The 23,672-nt window shown below is 38.6% G+C and overlaps 1 protein-coding gene across 2 annotated transcripts in view; it reads left to right on the top strand.

The window, feature by feature from the left end:
- The first annotated feature begins 2,214 nt into the window (after nucleotides 1-2,214).
- Nucleotides 2,215-23,672, top strand: part of rgs7a (regulator of G protein signaling 7a) — a 51,402-nt gene continuing 29,944 nt past the window's right edge. For both annotated transcript variants that reach the window (XM_084947697.1, XM_084947698.1), the window contains exons 1-2: nucleotides 2,215-2,450; nucleotides 3,344-3,462. In XM_084947697.1, the coding sequence (XP_084803823.1) occupies nucleotides 3,385-3,462 (78 nt within the window). In that variant the 5' untranslated portion in view covers nucleotides 2,215-2,450; nucleotides 3,344-3,384. The remainder of the gene's footprint in view (nucleotides 2,451-3,343; nucleotides 3,463-23,672) is intronic.

Genomic DNA, 23,672 nt, shown 5'->3' on the forward strand with positions numbered 1-23,672 from the left:
TTTGTTTTTTACGAATTAGATCGTATTAAATCATAGAATATTAAAACATAAAACTTATTTGTATAATATAGAATAGGAAAGTAACAAAATAGCAGAAAATGTTATCAAACAATCACGATGTGGTGCAGACTTTCTGCTTTACTTCAAAGGATTTTCTGAAAAATATTTTTGCAAATACAACCATTTTGATACATGGTAATCTATATAGGATGTATACATAGTTTACATAGTACAGAGATTAAAAATAAATTAGACAAACTAACATAATTTTCAATATGCTGTTTTTTTAAAAGCCCATTGCTGTTACTGTTTGCACTCTGAAGCACTGTCCAATCAGTTTTGCAACATTTGGCTGGATCTGAGCAGAAAGTATAGCACTGTACACTTTACAATACATCCGGCTTCTTCTATTATCAGTCACATCATAAATAAACACTAGTGACCTGTCCAGCTGACACATGCCATAACAGTGAAAGTCTGCACTTCAATCACATCTTATTATCTTATTATTATTATTATTATAAACAAAACAAAAAAAGATGTAATTATCAGCTTATTATGACACCTACATTTCTAACACTTACTGTAGTCCTGGGGTTCAAGGCTTAGTGACTTTTTTTTTTCTTAAATCAATAATAAGATGAAAGTGATTTGTAGTTTAAAGTACTTTAACTGGTCAGTAAGACTAAAAAAGTGCAAAATAAATGCCATTTCATCAAATGACACTAAGGGCAAGTCGGAGCCAAAATTGTAACCGAACCCCCACCCAACCCAGGGAAAAAAATTATATATATAAATCTAGGGTCCATGAAAGATTATAAAGAAGCAATTAAAGAAACGCAAAGCCATGAGAAAATATGACATCACTTACCTCATTATCACCCAAGACTTTAATATCCATTGGTGTTTGGTTTGAAAACCTGTTATTCAATTCAATTTTAGATTCAGTTTTACTTACATAGCATCCAATTCACAGCAACAGTCACCTGGAGGCGCCTGTTACCTCTACAAAGTTGCTATAGCAGCATACCAATGACTGTAGCACATTTTTCACAAATCTGCAGCTCACAGGAAAACAGGGAATGGACTGGATGTTTGGCCAACCTTGTAGAGTGGTTGATTCCTACGAGAGCAAAGAAGGAAGGACTGTAGAGAGATAAGCATACAGTTACATACACTAGGAGAAAGGGCACATCTGTCATCTTTCACGCCTGGACTGTTGCATACCACAAAGCCACAGAGTGCATTTATTTATTCATTATCACTGCAGCACTGGACATGCCCAGTCATATAAATTTATTGCCGGTACATCCCAGTTCTTACACTTGCAGTGTTACAAAATACAAACGGTGAATTTGATTGAAACGCCATATCTTATTATCGTTTAAAGCCGTACTGCATACCCTCAGCTATTCGTTTTGGTGAGAGAAATACTCATCCGCTTCTTTGGGCAGAACAGACAGATTTGCAAAGGTATTGTAAAAATGAATGTTGGCCTAAAATTAAGCTGACCTCGACGTTTGCGTATACATCATTCTCCCCAAACAAGCACAAGATTTGTTCAAGATTTGTTTGAGTTTTAGTTTCGCCAGCTCGTCTTTCAGTTTATTTTTATACTGTATGAACTTTAAAATGTCAACAAAAACGTATGCGTTAACTAAAGACTTAAAATGTTCTTTAGTAGTCCAAGTTTATTGTTTATTGCGAGTAAAAGTTACAGTATAAAGAGAAAGTTAGACTATTTATTTGGTATTGGAATATAAATAGTGAGACTTTAATATAAATGTAACGTAATTCAGGATGGTTTCATTTACCTCACAACAATGTACGTAATGTATGTAAGTTCATGGTACACTTGTGATGTATCATAAGGCATATTACTACGTCAGCGCTGTATAATTCTTGTGTTTACTGTAGGGCTAAATGGTATTTGTTCAGTTGTTCATATTCAGTTGGGACAACAGCTAAACGAGTTTCTTCTTATGGCACAGAAAATTGTAGTGTCCTCTCATGACCTTTGCTATAGATTGCAGTTGTATCAATATTAATAAGCTGTCGGTTTAAGATGCCTTGTCCTGGTTTTCGCAATGAGCATTTCGCTGCAGTGCATAGCAGTACAATCTTAGCTTGAAAAAAAAAAAATAGCTGTATGTCTCCAAAACGGGTTGTAATTTATTCCTCACACGCGATTGGCCATAGATCGATGCGCGCTCTCGACGCTCCGGGGTGGCGCGCCCGTGATTCTGAGCACCGCTTGGAAAAGAGGAGATGAGAGACTGAGACAGAGAGCTGTACCACACCAAGTGTCCGCCGAATGTCTGCCTCCTCACGTTGCCAATGAATACCCCTCGCATTCCTATGTCTGCCAGTTGACATACTGAAAGCAAAGGACAAGGCTTCCATCCCTGCAAGGATTCAGGAGTCCTACAGCGGGCTGCGTGTTTTTTCAGGTAAGCGCCCCCCTTCTCCTCCCGTGACCGACGTCGCTGTGTTTTCTGTGTATCCAAGAAGATAAGGGACGCGGGCGTTTAGCGGTAGCTGTCCAAGGTGCTTAAACGGGCAGTGGCTTGTGGTAAGAAAAGCCCGATATAGTAAAGCCAACGGCCTCATGTTAAGAGCGGGTTACATGACTTCGCTGTTCGTGTTGCAGTCTAAACCTCCCAAGGATGTCGTGTGGGTGTCGTAAAGGGAAGAAAGAATGATGAAGCTGTAATGTGCATACCATATCCATTACATTTGCACAGTCTTGCACATTTTGACTATGGCTACTACATCCGAATGCACGTATCCAGGCTGCATTGTAGAGTAGCCTGCCTCCTCCAGGGACCGTGTGTTGTTTTACTGCATTTACCACTGCCAAGGTCTATAATTCACCTTATCTTGCTATTGCAACCTTAGGATGCATCCGTAGTATGTGCCATGTAGGGCGTGAGAGAACTCTCCGATGTAAACAAACGGTCAAAGGTGATTGCCGTTTTAGACTGTGCTGCACAGCGAATTCATCTGAGGCAAGAGTGATAGTAGGCTAGTCCTTCCATTTACCTATCATTGCCTTTCAAGTTGAACTTTTGTCCCATTCAGTAGGAATGTGTACTGTACCAGTAGCCACACTTTGTGTTAAAGCAACCACCTTTTTCTTAAAAATGTCCTTGTCAAGACCTTGTGAAATGTCAAAACACAAAACTCCAAACTGGAGCAATGAACATCTGTTCCCTTTTGAAGTATCAAATACACTGAAACATGATGCAGACCACAGGCGTGTAAATTGCTCTCTTTTGGCAAAGTCACGTTTAGGCTTCGTTGTTCTTCTGATGTGCCAAAATATCCATTCTGTCCACAACAGGAGCACCTGACATTTCCTCTGGCAGATTTACTAGCTGGATCATGGCACAGACCAACAGCAGTGGGCAGGGGACCAATGGGGTAGCAGATGAGTCCCCCAACATGATAGTGTACAGAAAGGTAAGGCAGCTGCTATTTTTAGTCTGCATGTGTGAGGGAGATCGTAAGCATGTGTGTCTCTCTTGCATCAATTTACTCAACGATGAGCCATGCAGTGGCAGTTGCTAGCACTAATGGCAAGGCAATGTTTTTGTGGTATGGCTGGTTTAGGATTGAGATGTTACAAATGCTTAATGAGAACACTGAGAGTTCATTCAATTATTCTCTCACAACATACATGAAATCAAGTGTAGAATAATACTTGTTATTGCATACACATTGGAGCTTTTCTTTTCTTTCTTTTTTTTTTTAAAAACTTACATTCATTAAAAAAAGAAAAAGAAAAAAGGAAGCCCAGGGTTTTAATCCGCTGCACTGGTGTATTTCCCTACTAATTGTGCTACTACAGTCAACACTTGGGAGAGGGTTTGGAGTGAACTGTCACACTGTTGAGACATCTTGATCCAGCACTGCTTAGCCATTAAACAGTTACATGAAATAATAATAATCTGCAGGCAAGGTAACATGTTTGTTTTGAGAATTGAGTTACAGTTTCTTAGAGAAACTCTGACACTTATATTATATTGCATCACACAAATATGAAAGGTTATGTGCACTGCTCCTTGGGTGCACTGATTTAGATACAATGTTTCCTTTGCTTTGAACAAAAACAGTAAGGCTAGATATAAGATTAACCTACAAATAAGCCATTTAGAAAATTGCTTTTGCTACCACCAGGAGAGGATTCTGTTCCCTGGTGGCACTGCCATTGCCTAAAAGCTGGATTTTTCTGATGTTTTTCTGCTAAACATTGCTGTATATGTAAGAAAAATCCAATGCTTAATATGTAAGTGCTGCTGGATTTTAACTCACAGTGACCTGCAAATTGATTAAACATATACAACAACAGTGGCTTGTTTCACTTTGCTCTCTCAGATGCACCAGTGAAGTGATAATTTTCTCATCTTACTTGTGGATGACTCAACCATGGAGTGAATGTCTTTATTTCATTCTATTCACCCATCAGCAAATGCTGTTCTATCTGCAATAGCCTCTGCACACCATGGAAAGGATACGCTTAGCATGGTGTCATGGATTGACGGTCTTTTATAGCACTCACAGCGTGCAAGGCAATATTACTGCCAGTGTGGGTGAAGACTTGCTGGATGTGGTGCGATGTTTGCAGCAGGAAGGAGCGCTTTGTCATTTAGGAACTTCCCAAAGTAAGATGACAGACTCAGAAGCTAGATTGTTCATTAAACAGGCCAAATATTGAGGGTAATTGAGATGGATGGGTGCATGCGTCTAGTTTTGTCAGTTCAGTCTGTGGCGACAGGGGAAGAAGTCTGTCATTAAATTTCATTTCAACATGGCAGAGTATCACAATATGCCAATGCATGGAAAACTAGCCACATCCTGATTTGTGCATCAAATATTGATTTGAGGTCTTTCCATCTATTTAGTTCCATGTGATGTTGTTTCAGTTCTCTTGATATTGATCTGTTTCTTTGATTATACTCTGTTTCTGTGACATAGGCAACCTTAGTGTGTGCCTTCACTTGGGAGCTTTTACTATAAATTCAGCAGCTAAACTTTGTGTTTTTTAGAACTATCTCTTTTTTTTTCAACATAATGAGGGAAGACTAATTTCAGACCACTCTGTTTTATTTATTTATTTTGGCCAGACTGATATCTTAGTCATAAAGCTTCTTCACTTCACACCACTTGACCACACATGGTCACAGTTTGCTTTTGTACATCGACTGACCTAGATACTCTGCAGAATGAAAGACTGTGGTGAAGCCAGGAAGGACGAAGTCCTGTTTCTAGAGTGGGTTTAACACAAACTAGAACTGGAGGAGCACTGTCTGTATAGACATGCGGATAATGCCAGGATGAACAGGCGCCCTAAATGCTTTTCAGATGGAGATGACTTGGCAGAGGTGTTGCAACCCACACTGAGAGGGCAACACTGAGATGAGCTAAATTCTCAAGTGGAAAACATTCTTTTATTCTCCATTTTCCTCCGCAGACTTCTTCTACATCCATCTCATAAATACATAATAAAAACTCTTAATAAAATCTTGATTGTGAGCAACTGGCCACGTCTGCTTGACAGTTGCTAGTAGTGTATGTGGAATGATTATGTAATTGAGCAGAGGGAGTTTTATGCTTGATGACAGGAGATAGTGGTTTGATAGTCAGTCCACAGGGAGCATAACTATATCCTTTTTTATTCTCTGAATCTTTCTCTCTGGCACATCCGCCCCTCCACTCCTGTCATTAGCATCTAATGAAAATGGATGGTTGAGCCGAGGTGTTGACCTGCTCATTGTGGAGATGTGTGCAGAGATGCCTGTTTTCTTCAAGGACGCATGCACTTAAACGCCTTGCTTAGATGCATGCATGGATGTGCTGAAAATTGAAAAACATGCACACAGAAATACTTGCAGAAATACAAGCACAAACACGTGCAGCTGGCTTTTTGATAAACTGATTTATTGGCAACAGCAACCCTGAAATTTTACACAACCACTGCTTGCATGTAAAGCTAACACTACATAAAATGTCCCCACTTTATCAGAAATGAGAATGAAATGTTTAATCAATAAAGTCAATAAATAATAAATTAATGCTATGTGTGGAACCTTGCGTATAATAGCCTCTTTAATGTCTTGCTGCTCAAACATAAAACAATCGAGGCCAATATCATGAAGTGTTCCTGGGTTTTCTCAATATGTGTATTTTCATTTCTGCTCACATGTGCACGACATAAATGATACTGTGATGTGTGTGTGAGCATGTGTGTATTTTTTATGTAGGGCGAATGTTGCTAAGAGAGAGTTCTGAATTTTTTATGCGAGCCTAAAACAGCTCTGGTTCACAGCCACTCGGTATGAGGAGGGAACATTATCTCTCATCAGCTCGAGCTTTGTGTGTGTTTGTGTCTTCGTATGTGTGTGTGACTATGTATGTGAAATCTCTATCTATCTATCTATCTATCTATCTATCTATCTATCTATCTATCTATCTATCTATCTATCTATCTATCTATCTATCTATCTATCTATCTATCTATCTATCTATCTATCTATCTATCTATCTATCTATCTATCTATCTATCTATCTGTCTACCTATCTATCTATAATGAATGAATGATGAGTCATTCGTTATTTAAACTGAGGGTGAAATGAAATAAATGCTTAATATTACATAAGTTTTGCAGTATACTGAAGCCTGATCTTGTCTCTGTTGTGCTGTATCTGACAGCTGAGGCACCAGCTCACTCTTATTTACATCTAAGCTGCCGATGGGTATCCAGTAATTGTTCTTCCAGCAGCCAGTTTGGCTTCTATTGCTGTGCAGAGCTGCCAAGTCTCTACTGTATTTTTCCTGTCTTTTTTCTAACATTAAGCACATGCAGCTCTCACTTTTTTTAACCTTTAGCCGATAAATATTATACTCTGCTGCCTGTGTCTCTGCCTATGTTAAGACTGTGTCACTTAAAAAGTAATTAGCATTTAGTAAAACGAGGTGGTTTTTGCAAGGTTACTGCTACACAGTAAAAGGACTTTTATATTGGGCTCCTTTAAAAAAACATACAAGAACATCCGTTGGATGCTTATCTGCGCTCTGTTTTATGTATAGTTCAAATCATCACACAACAGAGTCATACCACTGGTTTCATATCACATGACCAAATACTACATGATGTGTCACGGTTATAATTTTGATCAACATTTATGTAGCAAATACCAAACTGTGCTTTTCTGTTTTAATAGACCACTTCCAAAATAGCTTTAGCCTATAACAGATGGTAAAATTGCTTTTCTTGTCAAATAATAGTTACATCAAAAATTATTGTGAATATTTCTTTACAAGTGTATTTATGCACTTTCTCACTGTTTTATGCTTCAGAGATTTCTGTCATTTACACTTTGTGATAGCGCGTTGATGCCGCACTGCACTTAGTGAGCCTCGGTGGTGAAGTAAAGAACAAACAGAAATGACAAATAGGGCAAAGATATTAGTGTGTGCTATTGATTTGTCAATTGATTAAGTGCTTGTATACGAGAGATCATTTTGCAAGAACAAGACAATCCTTCTGTTCTGCATCACAGCATCACAATAGTAATACAGCAGTGTTACATGATGGAGAACTGCATCCATTATTAACCCTCTCGAGGTGTTGGCCACTGTTTTTATGTTACTGGTGTCTCAGATGTGTCGAACAGGAACAAAATCAGGAGCATAATATCCAACAAAGTGGCTGATGAGTATGCGTGATGCTTTGGATAATTTCAAATACTACATGTAAAACACTTTTTTTTTTTTCAATAATAGGTGTGTTTGATCAGGTCTATCTGATTTCTTCAAAATTATAACCCAAAGTGCCAGGTAACAAACAAAGGCATACATATTAAAATTTGGTTTAGATGGCTGAAAATTCATTTCCTGCCTGGAACGCATTTTTCAATTTCATTCTAAGCTGCATGTGTTAAACCTGCCCTATATCAGCATGCCCTGTTATCAATACAATTTCCCAACCATCCTACATTGTTCATGAGTCATAAAGCAGAGGGAACTGAATACATTTTCAGCATTTTCTCACTTAAGAGCTAGATTGAAGGGTTCTTATACTGCCTGTCTCTCTCAGGCTGCAATCAAAAGATCACTAAGACCGGGGAACGAGCGAAGGGGGGGTGGGGGTGAGGTGGGATGATCTATAATTGCCAGATCAGAGAGAAATCTTTGTGTGTGAAGTAGGGCTCTTCGTATGTCAGCTTGCCAACCAGGCAATTTCTCTTCCTGTGTTTGAAAACACATGTTCTTTTTTACAAAAATTGTTGAGGAAACGTGTGGGTGTTTGGCCCCCACTTTAGGGGGGAGAATTAACATTTATGGCTTTGTATATCAAACTAATCAATTCTCCTGTATTTGCTGAAGTCTGTAAATAAAAGGTAATTACAGGTGCTGGCAGTTGCTACAGTTGGTGGTAGAGTAGTTTTATTATCTTATTGTCCAACCGGAAGCTAATCCACAAAGCCATGCTGTGGATGGTGAAACCTCCTACTGTACATCCAACAAACACCAGAAGTAACTGGTGGATTATGTGAATAGTTCATTCTCCCTAAGCAAACTTTTGTTTGTTAAGGAGACATGTCATAAATAATCACAAAGGCGCACAGAGGATATATATCCATATTGGTGGCAATATCACGGCTTGTATTTTGTCTCTTATGCCATAGGAGTTCTCATAAAAGTTCTTTGCAACTGGTCAACATTTTTAGTTATTAAACCGGTCCATATAATAATGTTGATAATATTGAAAAATCCTGAAAAGGCTTGAAAAGGACAAATGGCAGAGAGGAATAGGAAAGAATTGAGGAAGGATGGATAGATTTATGAGGCAGAAGCTGTTTGATAACATCCTCGAACAGAGAGTGACACAGAATCACATAGGCACCTCTACAACAGAGGACTCTCAAGGTGGTGGACTTTCCCACCCTCCAGAATCCCCTGAAGCAGACATTAATCTGGTAGAGACCATGATGGTCCCAACAAGCCTTGTGAGTTCAAGCTGTTGGCTCCAGCCCCAGTATTGCCCACAACCAGAGCTCAGAGGCAATGTAAGTGTAAGAGAGAAGCTAAATGAGCTGAAGGACCATCGTACCATTTGGAACCATTGCTGAGACAAATTATACGAGGCTCTGGAGGGAAAGATTTAAGTTCAGTGGTGCTTCCATAGCTGGTCGATAGCACAAATTCACACCATTGTGGCAAAATTGAAAAATAAGCAATGTAAACTAATGAAGAGTTAATTTTTTTAGGCTGGTAGGGTGCCTAATTGTGATTAGTGGACATGGAGATTTTTTTTCATATAAATATTTAATGTAAATGTAATGAAATATTTGACTCTGTGTCAGCAGTGGCTTTGTGAGGCTCATAACAAGTCATTTCAAAGCATGAAATGATGATATTTATGAATTGTATCAATGTCATATCATTTAGAGTTAAAAAGTAGCGTGTGATGCCTCTTGAACGACGTACTTTGTTTTAGTCAAAGCTACAAACTAAGGCTTTTTTGAAATCATGAAATTGCTTTGCAATATAAAGTAATACTGGGCTTAAGCTTTGTACTTGCCTGTTCTAATAAACAAAACACTAAAGGCAAAAAAAAAAATGTCAGTAATAAAAAATAAAAAATGACACTGGGTACACTGTGTGAAATGCACAAAATCACTTTTCTGGCAGGATTTAGAGTGAGGATGTTAGATTTTTACAATCTTTACAATCTCAGCTAAAGAAAGCCAATCTTTTCCAGAAAATCAATCTTCTCATTTTACTTTGGCAACAAAGAAACTTTTGCTTTTGGTGTAGGTGACCTGGCTGAGGGCACAGAATGTTCCTGGGTGTCCAGTATCAAAGGTCTATATTTCTTACACCCTTAAACCATCCAAATCAGAGTTTTTGGCACTGTAGAGAAAGGCTGCTAGTCAGCATGAATAGCTATCACATATAAATTAAAAAAAGATATTATTGCAATCACAAAGCTGTATTTGCTACCTAACATTTAATTTGATGCAAGGTGACGGTTTTTAAAGCACTGCAAAGATCAGTGAGCAGAAACTTAGGCCCATCTTGCTCTAAGCGGTCCTCTCTGTATACGTCTGCCACAGCTGGAGTCTTTAGGCCTGTCTGTTAGGGTTATATAATGGTCCAAGGAAGCCTGGGCATTAAGATAGAGGTTGACTCAGGCAGTGCTTCTGTCTCGTCATTTAATTCCAGCTCAACATTTAGATACAGATTACAGGAGTGCCCCAGAGTTGTAAATTAATTCACTGCCATCTCTGGTGTGATGGGTTTAATGGGGCCAGAGAGAAAATAAAAACAGAAGGCTAAAATGTAGGACAAAACAATGAAGCTGACATCTGAATTCTTTGATTTCGCTACAGTCACAGTGTGTCTGTCTGTCCATCTGAAACCTCTGCATGTCCGTCCTTTCTTCTTGTTTGTATTTGTGCCCCTCCTCTCTCGACCCTCCATCGCTACAAACACCATCTGTAAATGGTTTCCATGCAGTCTCTACTTCTAACGCACTCACCGGTTGTTTCTGCTGAAGGCTCACTCCTTCCCACTCACTGTCTACTATGTATAAATTCCCACATTGCATCTCTGATGTATAAAAGCTGGTTATATATTTTGCTCTAAAATCTCTTAACTGTGAGATGCATTTAGTGTACAATACTTGATGATTCATTATCAACCGATTAAGGGCAGGGCTACTGCATTTTCGTTATTTCCTGTTGTTTTATACGACAGATAACACAGAGTAGTTATTTTATAATATGCTAGTTTATTTTTTGTGGTTTGGATACAGTTTTGGGACTTTATCATTTTTCTGGACATATTTATTATGTGATACTTGAACCGGAACACCATTAACTAATTACTCTTAGCTGCTTTTTTTTGTAAATGTCATTCTGTCCCAAATCACCCACTAAAGTATTCAGCAGAAACAGAATAAAATCATGTGAGGAATGCTATTTTCAAACAGTATATATTTCATAGCAGCCTCAAATCATTGCCAAAGCAAAAATCATATTTGCTCATCAAGAGAGTTAAAAGTAAACAGAAACAAGAACATATTTTCTGTATTACCTTACTTCTCTACTGTGTATTTTGGCAGCTTGAAGTCAAAGTGAAGGCGGTCTTCAAAAATATTCTTGCACTTTCTCTGTCTTCTCTGTCTGTGTAAACTTGTGAAAACATTTCTCTCAGTCCCAACTTTTTTTTTATCCCAGTTTCCATCACTGTCTCTGGCTCTGGTGTTCACACTTTGCCCTCTCATTTCTGTTTCTTTCATTCCCATCTCCCCCTTCTGTCTCCCCTCCCACTCTCATGCCCTCTTTTGTTCAGATTCAGGTCTTTGATGTTTCTCATATACTCCACCATTTCAAACTAAGTTTCTATCTTTGTCTTTCTCATACGGTCCCTGACACACATGTGCACTCTCACCCCATGTCCACCGACAGCACCGCACGTAAAACATCCCCCCACCTCTGCCTCTCTGTCCCCTTCTCTTACATCCCTCGCCTCTCTTTGAAGTCATCTGAACCCTAGTCAGAGCCCAAGCCAATCCAGTCAGCTTTTATCCTCACAAAGAGAAAAAGAGAGAAATGTATTTAGACCCTGGTGGAGCACAGTCATCGCTCCTCCTGTGTGAAGTGATTCACTCGTGACTCATAGCTTTATTGGGAACTCTCTCTAAACAAACAACCATTGGATGTGGCATTTTCATCCAAATTGACTGGAACTGTAACTGAGAGTACCGGTCTGATTGTCCCCCTGCAGCTTGGTGCCCCTCTCAACAATAAGGAGTCGTTCTCCCAGAAGCGGTCATGTCTCAGTGATTAGCTTGCTATGACTGAGTGCCAGCGCGCAAATCCAATAATAAAAGTCAAACAGCAATTGTTCCAAAGGGTACATAGTCATATATTTGAGACATACATTTTAATTCGCCTAACAGACAGAAACACACCTTAGTTTAAAGCTGCGCACATCTGAGCTCATCAGACACACACACACTCCCTAAGCTCGCAGGTGTTTGCTCGCTGAGAAGCTTCCACCTGCAACCTCGTGACGCTTCCAGCGTTACACCATTAGTTCAGCTTAGCAGGCACAGTTATCCACAGCACAGCCTAGTCTACAAAGCTCCGGCGCCATCTTGACTCAAGCTGCTGATGTTTTGGTTTGGTTTTTTTTTTTTACATTTCTGTAAAAAGTAGCCAACTAATGATTTGCATCTGTGTTGTGTATTTTAAACTTTTACCTTATAGCCAACATATCACAACTGCGCTCATGTGACACACCAATACTTTGCTCAGTCCTCAGCTTTCCTAGCATTATGTAGTTATATGTGGGGTTTAATAAACTTAGCCTACTGGCCATACATATTTCATTAAATTCTAAGACTTGTAGATGCATTTCAAGTAATTATCCAGCTACAAAATATTAGGCGGCAAATTACAATCTACATGCAAGAAAATTGCCCCTATTAGTTTTGTAATAACAGCATATTTTCTAATAACAGTAATGTAAACAATAATAATCTAAGAAATTCTAAGAGTGCTGGCGATTGAAATGCATATGAATGTGCACATTTCAATTTACCTTTTATTAGAGCTATTTTAGCCAAGCAGAATGAATTTCTGGTTGTCAGTGGTGGTCTGCAGGTCTACCACATACTCAGTGAAATTTCTTAATAACTATTTAATGGATGACATTTAATTTTGAGCAAAAAATAATGATGTTTTCATTAAATTCAGGTTTACCCTCACTGATCTACCTGTGTTTAGTTGTCAAATAGTGTCTGCTAGTGTGCTGATAGCATCTGGGTTAAAGCACAGGTTCACACCGCTTCTAAAGCAATGCTACACTTTGTTCTTTCCACACATTATATTACCAACTAACTTACTAACCAAGACCCAATTTCTTCCATTAGGCATTCCTATCTGGATCAGCATCATTTTAATAATTTGATTCTTAGACACTGACCCCTAACAGTGTCTCATCTGCTAATTGAGATGACGTTCCTGGACAATGCTCTGGGAATTGATGTGCTTTCTCCTGCCCTCTGTTTTGTTTCTGCTGTGGTAGCTAGTGGCTGTTCAGATCAGATCCCCATGACAACCACACCAGCAGTCTGTCAAATGCTATTATCTCGAGCACTTCAACAATGTGTCCAGCGCAAAGTGACAGGACATGAGTTTGTATGTGTGTGTATATTTGCTTTTTGGTGCCTTTGCCAGTCCACGTGTACGGGCAAAACATTCATACACTTTTAGAGTCCTGCTCAGTCCATGAAAGCCTGCAGTGTTGTTTGTGTATCAGCTGCATTTTTCACCAAAATCCTTTCCTTTTGTGAGTACATGAATAAAAGGGGGACAATATATGCAACTGAGTACATTTTTTTCAAGAGCATGACTAGCATACTTTTATTTTCTGCCACTTATAGTTTATATTTACTACATTTCTGTAGTAAATATTATAACTTGTGTTTTACTGGATTACATTTAGCTGAAAATCTGTCCATGCAGTTATGTAATTGTAAAGTTCATGGCAGCTAAGGGCCATACAATGCACCGAAATATAACAGCAATTCAGCTCAATTTACGCTGTTTTTCTTTTTAACATATGTTCAGAAATCAGTGTTGTTATAAAGAAATAGATCTTGCTGACTGCCTGCACATGGACCATGTAATTTAGTAGCTTATTTGATTTTTCTTTAAAAGAAGACAGCGCATTTAGTGTTTTTCATTCAGCTTTTTTATGTGTGTCAGCCTTTATTTTATGCATCTCTGCATATCATCTTTCAGTCTTTAGGTTAAACGTGTAATTTTATATGCACCATGTGGTAACAAACTAATTTACATGTTAAGCAAAAATTTACTAGCTACACAAAAGCAGTTAAGTCAATATAAGTGAAGATCATTTACACTTAGCAACAATAACTATTCACCAAAGCCCTGTCATAATCTTATGATGCAGAACTGTTATTTACCCCCAACAGAAGTGAGTGATTTCATAACAAATTGACGTCTCACAATAGCATGGATTTCTGTTCACCAACTAATAACTTGAAAGTAATAATAGATGCATTATGCTTATTTTGTACATATGCATTGACTAATGGCAATATATTTTGCAAACCTCTAGAATATTAGCTCCAGATCCTTTCCGGTCCCCACTTGAGACCACGGTTGTAAAGGAATTAGATTTAGATGTGTATGGTTATTATGTCACAGCTAATAACGAGTCAGATTGCTTGATTCAATTAATGATTTGGACTGGCCTTTATCTCAGGCTTTCTCTCGCTCTCCTTCATACACACCAAACATTGGACCACGTTATCATGTACATGTTGATGACAAGCCGTGAATAAGGCAATGGAAGAGTTTGAAATTGATACCATAAGAACAGCTACTAAAAATCTCTAACTCGTTTGAATCCCAGTGACCTTAATCTCAAGGTCAGAGGTCGCATTTTCTAAAAATCTTGTGAATGTGATAACTCAAGAAGGAAGTCATTTAGGATTTTCAAATCCACACCATAGATGAATTTACTAAAATCGTGAATGAATTTGAATCTCAGTGACCTTGATGTTAAGGTCAGAGGTCAGAGGTTACGTTTTCTGAAAATCTTGTGAATGTGATAACTTGAAAACAAGACGATGTAGGACTTTTTCACTGGTACCATAGGTGTGATTACTAGGAGGCTGATAGGTAGCACTGGCGGTCACATGTATTTTAAAAAGATCTATTGTATGCTGTTATTGCTACTTTTTCTTGATAAAAGCAGCAATAACAGCATCCTTTCTCCTTTACTGATAACAGAACACAGCGTATATCATATTTTCTCTTTTTCACACAGTCTGTGAATCAGTGTTTGGATATTGACATAACAATGTCTGTGCTGGACAAAAGAGAATTTTTTTATTATAACTTTAAGCGGAAGGAAAAAAGACCAGGTCAGATTTAACAATGCATTTGGATATCAAGGGAACTGTTCCTTGCACTGGACTGACTTGATTTGTTGATGTTTAGCTTGCCTTAGCCTGTGCCAATGGAGCCTAGTGTGTACATGAATAAGCTGGTATTGGAACAAGTGAGAGGATATGCCAGGGTGTGGATGACAAGGTTTGGCATTAAGGCAGCTGTCCTGCATGAATGTATCAGCTGAGGCATTTTTTTCTGTGTTCTTGTTTGCAGCATCCCTTTTCGTGCACTTATCTGAAAACCTGACTACATCAACGCCAATTCTCATACATTACCTGGCAGTGGTAAAGTTTTAATGGTACCTCATTTTGATTCTTTGATTGCTTTGGATTCGTTTAGGTTCCACAGCTTATATCTTTCTGCCTGTCACCACACTAATGGTTTGTACCTGATGACAGTTTGAAATACTCCACAAATTTATGTCTTCAGTTTGAAATCCTCAACAAAGCCTATCATCTACAATCTTCATTGCTTAATAGTTCAAGTGTCGCTTGCGTCAAACAGTCTGCCCTTATTGGTTTATTGCCTAACCTGACTGGTGTGTCCTCTGAAGTGTGGATGTGTGTGTCCTGTCAGACACCCAGGCCTTGTCTTGTCGCTGTTCTGCAGACAGGAGAAGGCAGAAGAATGTCAGCCTGCCAGTATCCAGCTGCTTCTCTCTTATTGGTATTCGAGGCACATAGAGCCGTCCTGAGTGTCTGTTGCACGTGCCAAGGAGGAATGTGGGAAATGAGGGGATAGAGGGAGAGGGGGTGATGCCTCTTCTCTCTCATGTTATCTAGACCTAAAAATAGAAAGCATCCTCCCTTCTTTTCTATTCCCAGCGCAGTTCTGTTTCCATACCCAGCCTCCCTTCCTGCTTCCCCTTCTCTGTTTTTCTCTCATCCCTTTCCTCTTTTTTTCCCCTTGTCCTTCTGTTTAGTCTAAACATGATCCCTGGAGCTCAGACTCCATAAGTGGACCCTGTTAATGGCTTTCCTTGATGAAGAAGGGGTGATTTCATTTAACACTACCAAATTCTCATGGCCAGACTGTCCTGTTTAATTGTCAAAATTGAAAGCAAGATTATTAAATGCACCTAAGTATGAATTTTCTTATTGCCAAGAATTGCTAATTTTTTACCACAAAGAAGTGCTGGAATCACAGCAACGTCTAGTAAAACCTGTTGTAAACCAATTTAAAAGCTATTGTTATTATTTTACCAAAACATCGCTTTGTATATGTAATTGTGTTAGGCTGATCAGTAATGCTTTAGTCTTGGAAAACTTTTGCACAGTCCATCTGAAAGTAATGCAGCTTTCTTCTTCATTTATCTGCTAATTTATGATAGCACACAGTTGCTGTTTAAGTGATGAAATCATGGTAGGTGGGCAGGAGGGATATTGGGTTTCAGTGGATTATGTTCTAGCACATGCCTAACCTTGGCTTAGTCATCGCGCCCACTGCCCGCCCACTAAGAAGATGAGAGTGAGATAGAGACAGTAAGAGTGCGAGTTAGAGAGAGAGAGCGAGGCCTTGCCCCGGAACACTATCCCACCACCATCCAGGAACACCGTGTTGTAGTAGATTCAGAGACAAACAGAAAGAAAACTGAGTCAACTGAATAGTACAGAAAAGTGAAGACGGTTGAGCTAATAACTCAAAAGCAACGCATAACAGTGATGAGATTAAGGAAAACATTAACTACAGTAAAAACTGAAGTAATACTGCACTGGTGTGTAACCCTGAGGTCAGTTCTACTGGAAAAATGCTGAAGCTTAAGTTTGTCGCTTATGAGCAAATAAAAGTGCAAGCTGTTTTATAGTAAGGTCGCTACTAACTGACCGAGATGTTACGCCAGCCTACACCAAAATCAATACTACCACTAATGCTAAAATTAGCATGCTGCTGTAATTACTACGGTGGCTGCCAGTGTAACTTTATTCACTACTACAGCAAAAAAACAAGATACAGGGAATCACTTTGTAGCTTTTTATTGCATTAAATGTTATTTTAACGGACAATTAGTGAAGGTACTGTAGCATAACTTCCCAACTTTCTCAGTTTAGAAGTATACTGATGTCTACATGAAGGATATTAGCCAAAAACAGCAAATTTGCAGGTAGTAATGCTAAAACACTGAGCTGCACAGCTGATAATCGTCTGATGTTTATACTGATTTGAACTCCTTTAATATAAATATGTTTATTTAACTGTGACAGATAAGTAGAGACAGTTATAATAATAACAACACATCATTAGAAATATTGGTAAAGTTCCTTGTATGGTTTTATGCTTAGATACTGTAAAAAATTCTGAACTATTTGATTTTAAGCTAACAACCTTAAAATCAACAACAGTCACATCCTTCAAGCATCAGTTACAGCAATGGTAAAATTAAAAATTAATATTTCATTGTGAAAAAGTCATGACATGGAACTTTAGTGTGCCCTGAAACCTAAGTATGTATTGTGGTCTTTCTGGAATTTTACATTATTCTAAAAATGTGCTCTGTTTACTTAAAGCATGAGATGGCAGAAACCCTGCTGGCGGACAAAGGACTGCATTAAGTGTAGCAATGTCAAAGGAAGAAAGGCATCACTGGCTGCTTGTCTCTTATCCCTCATTCAATGTGCATCTCTTTCTCTCTAGTAGATGGTCGTCGCTTCGGGGGGGAGATGTTGAGGAGTCAAGGAAAATACTAAAGATCTTTCTATAGCCATATGCAAGAGACAGTTTTTGGGAAGGAAAGAGGCCATGACTTGTAAACACTGTAAAAGTAAATGAAAATACTTTGCAGAAGGGAATTATGAATGCAAGTATCAGCTGGCAACCATCTGGAAAGCATTCAAATTTAAATCTTGATAATACCATCTGTCCATCAAACCAGATGACAAAACAGAAACGGGTGCTTCTGTTGCTGTATAGGAATGCTTTGGCTATGAGTTTTACACTTCCAGTAAGGAAGGAAAGAGTGAAGAAGTAGTACATTAAATAGATTTGATGATATAGACAGTGTACTGCAAATGGTCATGCTTTTATTAAACAAAATGCCTGTGCTACTTTAGTTTCATGGAATGGCAACTTTAGCAGGTAGACCAAATTTCTTAACCCTCCAAAATTATGCATATTATTACTTTTTAAAATTATCCACACTTTTACTTTGCTCAGTGTGGTCATGGATAGATTAGCTTGACAAATGTCAAAAAGGTTACAGCATACACCATGCAATTCGCAATTCTCTCTTTCACTCAAAGACCTCCTACACCTGATTAGAGGAAAGCACCACTTACTGTGATGTTATTTAAACCTGGGAAAATCTACTGAAGTTGGTTTCTGAGTATCCTACAGCATTTCCCTTGGGTCGAGTGCTTTGGGACGTGGGTTCTTGGCGGTGGCATTTTCTTCCTGTGCCTGCATGAGTTCTCTCCAGTTGCTCCAGTTTCCTCCCACACTTCAAAGACGTGTTAGGTTAATTGGTGATTCTAAATTAGCTGTACATGTGGATGTCAGCATGAATGTTTGTTTGTCTCTGTATGTGAGCCTGACTTTGGACTGGCAGCCTGTCCTGGGAGTACCCCTACCTGTCATCTAATGCTGAGATGTGCTCCAGCCACCTGCCACCCAAGGTGGATAAACAAATGGATGCATGATGTAAGCAACGCTTGTTCATTTTGTGAGTAAAAAGAATGAAATGACACCCCAAAAGCACCTTTTATTGGAGTTTTGGAAGCCAACAACACCAACACGACGATATCAGATCGTGCATAACAAAAAGACTATACTAAAATTGATTTGTAGTACACCCCTCACATGTTAAGCATTGTGTATAGATGTCATCATGATGGCAAGACATATAAATAATAATGGCTTGATTGCTTAAGTTGTGGGTGTGAGACTAAAGTGGTCCCAAAACATGCTATTTTCTTTTTGCATGTCTTCCAGTCTTGTCAAGAAAAAAGTGATTTAAGCTATTTTAAAACAAACTCGAAGGTTTGGTGAGAAGCTGTTTGTCATTTAGAACATGAAATGAATCATACAAAGTGGACTTGCAGTCACTCCTTGAATGGATTAAAGCAGGATTTATGCACTGTCTGATGCATGTCAAATGGCTGGATCGTGCCAGAATGCCCCCCTCCCTTCGCTCGCCCCCCTGTGTCGCATAGTGGGTGTCTGTGTCACCCATTATCTGTAAACTTCTGTAATTGACAATTCAATTCACTCCCACTTCATGGCATAATTCACCACTTGGGTAGTTGTGAGGAAAAAAAAGAGAAAATCAGAAAATACCTTTTATCCTAGCTTTCATTTTTCATTTATTTTAAACTGTTGGCTTTTCTTTTTTCACTTTTCATTACCCAAAGCAACATTATCAGTGTAAATGAAATTCTTCACAGTTATTTTTAATTGATATGCAAATATAACATTAGAGAGAAACATTAGAAAAGTTGACTCTGCGTTAAAGTTTCTTTAGTTTTGACCTTTTCTGTTACTGCATATTCAAATGTGCTTCTGCGAACAGGGACGTCCTGCCTGTGGTTTCACATGGCTATGCTGATGTGCAGGTGGTGGTAACATGCTTGCATACGACAATGCACCTGCAAGACACAGAAGAGGAAGGCAGCTAGCAAGTAACCTTGTAAACAATAGTAAAAAACCCCCCAAAAAAACAACCTATATAGTAAATATGGACCTGCAGAGTTCAACACACTTATTAAACTTTAAGTACCCAAACACATGCACACATTTTGGTGGGCAACACTTTCATGCAAACCTGACTTTTGTTTATTTACAAGATCACTCTGCAGGGCACATTTAAGCATGGCACAATGCAGAATTCAAGTGATTTGATTTAGTTCAATCCACTGAGTCATAATGAATTATTCACAGTGTTATCCTTTTAAACAAAATTTGGCTTACTACTAGTGCTCTGAACAGAAAAAGGTACTATATTTAAGCACACAGAAGCCATCACAGCACGCCACTCAGGTAGCCTTAAGTCGATAACACCACATAGGGAATCAAAGATCTGCTTGTTTGCTTGCAAACAACAGTCTCACTTTCATCCATTAGCAAATCAAACTAAATCAGATCAAGCCGTTAAAAGGCTCCCTGTCGCACCCCAAGGAGCATTTCAATACTCAGGTGAAATTTTTGTGTACAACAACCATTTGTAAACACCCAAACAAATCAAAGTATGTTTTAAGAAAGCTGTCTGTGCGTCACTGTCGACCAGGGTTTGCTCATGATAATACTGCCGCTGTAAGGATGAGCTTTCACAATGGTCCGAGGATTTTCTTATCACGGTTCTCATTATGGAAAAAATGGACAAAGCTGTACACCACCAAACGGCACATTTTGATACACATTAATATTAGAAGTGACAACAGAAACCGAGCAGGAATAATTCTCATTTCATCTCATAAACACTGCAACAGCAAATGGCAATGAATTTTGCTCTGAGCTTTGCATCCTCCACTTCTCTGCATTGTGTGTTCTGCTGATTTTATTGCCGATAATACACAGCGAAGAATAAAGAAGGCAGAGGAAACAAATGTTCAGCGCTAGAGAACATTCGAAAGTGGGAAGGAGTGAAGGGACATTTGAGGAAACAGATGCTCACATATGACTGATGGCTCAATGGAGCCTGATTGTGTACACAGAGACAGAGCTGTATTGATGAATACAACCGAAAGCAAAGCTTATCAAGCACCAAACTCCAGATGTTGTTAAATGACTAATCAGTGATTTGCAGAATCTGCCTTACAGAGAACAGAAATATACCTTCAGCTCGGATTAATTGCCTTCACCCCAGGCAGTGTTCTCACCTGGGCATCTGTTCCTCATGCTATGTGATCTTGGCCTGCTGTGAAACAGACTGTTGTTCATGCTCCATGTGAAATCTCCCATCAACACGCCTATGAAAATTGAAGGGATGACTGAATAAAAAAAGATAGGCAAGGGAAAATAAAAATGTAAAATAGGCATTAGAAAGAAACCTAAGACAAGGGCTGAGAAAATATTTAAAACTGAATGAAATTCAAATCAGGCTGCTTTATGCAAGATTAGAGTGAGCAAAGCAAACCCAACATGACCATCTGTTACCAGTGCAGAGAATTTAGCTTTGTTGGGGTGTCTCCCTGTTTTTCTTGGATTACATATTAGGGCTTTTGCACTTTATAACCCTAAGTGTTTGATGATCGATGTGATCTTTTTCTCTGTGGGTGGCACATAGTGCAGGAATAATTACTCCATTTAGACAGTTAGCAAAAAAAATATCAATCATTTCTGTGGTCTCTTTTCTTAAGCAAAATTATTCATTGATGATGTGTAGTAACACTGCAATGCTAGTAAACAAATATTGAATTCTGCATATTAGCGAGACAATTCCCGAGCCTTTCTGCTTTGATAAATACAAAAATGTTAAATTGCCTATGTGCACCGAATAAATAAAATCTATTATTTTGGACATGTTTTATTGATCATGCTTTTACTGAACTGTCCACACATTATTATGAGTGAATAGTGAGTATCAATGCAATGGCTGTTCTTTTGTATTGCATTTAAGGCAGTTCTTTGCAGTGTTTTTATTGTACATGTTCATAACACAGTGATGAGTAAACCACAATGACGATTTTTTGCTTTCTCTATTTTAAGGCAGTATAAAGTGTTTTGTTTTGTTGGTCAAAAAATAAAATAAATACAAAAACTCAGTGGTTGCCCCCATATTACTCAACAGCTCTGCTGGTAAGCGGGCAAACATTTACGTTGAATGAATAACTGAGAACGTTGTATATAAGTTTATAATGACGTTAACAGTTTTGTAAGCAATAATGAAACAACAATTTACCATACCGCCAAAAAGCTGTGGAATTGCAAATAACAACAAAGACATAACTGCAATGTTTCATGCAAAGTGCATTCGCCTTTGTCCACCACATGCACTCTTCCCCCATCCTCCGTCTTTCTTTCTCTCTGAATGAGTGGTGGCAGTGCGCCAAAGTTGTCTTTGTGATAGCGGTCCCAGACTGTGTTGCTGTGGTAACTCATATGGTAACCTCAGAGAGACTTAAGATTCATTGCATCTATTCAACAACCTTGGCAGCACCAGCTCAATAACTTTCCTCACCTATCTGCTGGGTCTTTTTATTTTGAATGCCCAAATGGTGTGCTGCTGCTGCTTCTGCTGCTGTTGCAGTGTAAAGCTTTTTACTAACTTTGTTTGCATTGAACCACAACGATGTTTTGTCCTTGTCAGTTGATGCTTCCCATTGCTATTTTTTGTAATCTTAAAAAAGTTTCACTTGTCTTTGAGAAACTGTTTACAGCACACTGCCTGTATGTTCTTATCCTCCACATGGGATTTGTACATTCATTCGGTGTATAAATGCATCAACCTGTCCAGGAGAGTTGATCCGTTTCTGTTGACAACTTTGAGAGGTTTTTCTTTGTGAAATACTGAGCTTATTTAAAAAAAAAAAAAAATCTAAATAAATAAATAAAAGGAAAGAAAATGTGAACGTGAGCATTTTGGTTCCAAGTGATAAAATCATTAAGATAATGCCTTTTGACCTTGGACCTACTGTATTGTTACATGTTGGAGTTTTTGTAAACTACTGCTGCTTGTGGAGGGAAAAAATAGAACTGTTATCTCTGAGCCTCCACCACAGGTTCTGCCTCATTCATGGATCCAAGGACTTCAGTTCAGAAGGAAATGAGATCAACCAACTGCAGAGATTGTTTTATCTAGTAGACCTGTCATGCTACATAGCCACAGGTTCATTTCAGTCTGCTCTCCTGCCGCCTTAGGCAGCCAGACTCTGACTGGGTAATCCACCTGTTTTGATGCTGCGCTTAAAATAAAATAATCCCCAACTTCTGTGTTCATAAGCTTTAATAATGTCTGTTGTGCATATCTCTGAATTCTCTGTGAGCATATGGTCTTGCAATATGATTGATAATTGTTGTGTGCGCTGTGTGACATGTAATGATGAGAATGCCTGTGCAGTGTGTACGAATGCAACGTCTCATGATGTGAAAGTGATGTACTTCAGAGGAATCGTTCCTTGTCCTCAGATAACACTGTCAAGATAATACTATTCACCTCGTGCATCTGGTGCAGCAAGAGTCACCCATCACAACAGGGACAGCAAGACCAAGAGGAGAAAAAGAAGAATAGGAGTGGTTTTAATGTCCTCAGCAGCACAGCTAGGAAGCTAGTAATTTTATTGTTTAATGTAAAGTTTATATAGGTAATAATGTTCCCATTAAGAATGTCTCAAAAATAAGTTCATTGAGTGCAGAGGTTTAAATCTAGGTCAACCTCTAGATGAATAGCAATCATGTGTTAAAGTGTGAAACCACTTCCTGCAGCCTATATGTTGTACAATAATCCAAAAATGAGTGAACTGTGACTCATATTTGGAAAATTTGCTTCAAATGTTAAGATGATAGTTGCTGACAGCAATTTTCAAGCCGTGTTTGTTAATTCCCACAGGGGTACCTCATCCCTCCAAAATGCATCCAGTCACTGAACTGTAAAACGGTTCAAAACACCTTGACCAAATTGTTTTACAGTTACATGTAGGTAAGAATTCCAAGGTTCACTTGATAAACCTTGTTGTAAAAGTTGTTGCTGTTGCTGTTTCTATAAATGAACGGTGAACATTCCCCATCACGACAGCAAAACAGCT

The sequence above is a fragment of the Perissodus microlepis genome, chromosome 13, assembly GCF_051167445.1.
Source record: "Perissodus microlepis isolate ML-2025 ecotype Zambia chromosome 13, ASM5116744v1, whole genome shotgun sequence".
In the NCBI taxonomy this organism is placed as follows: domain Eukaryota; kingdom Metazoa; phylum Chordata; class Actinopteri; order Cichliformes; family Cichlidae; genus Perissodus; species Perissodus microlepis.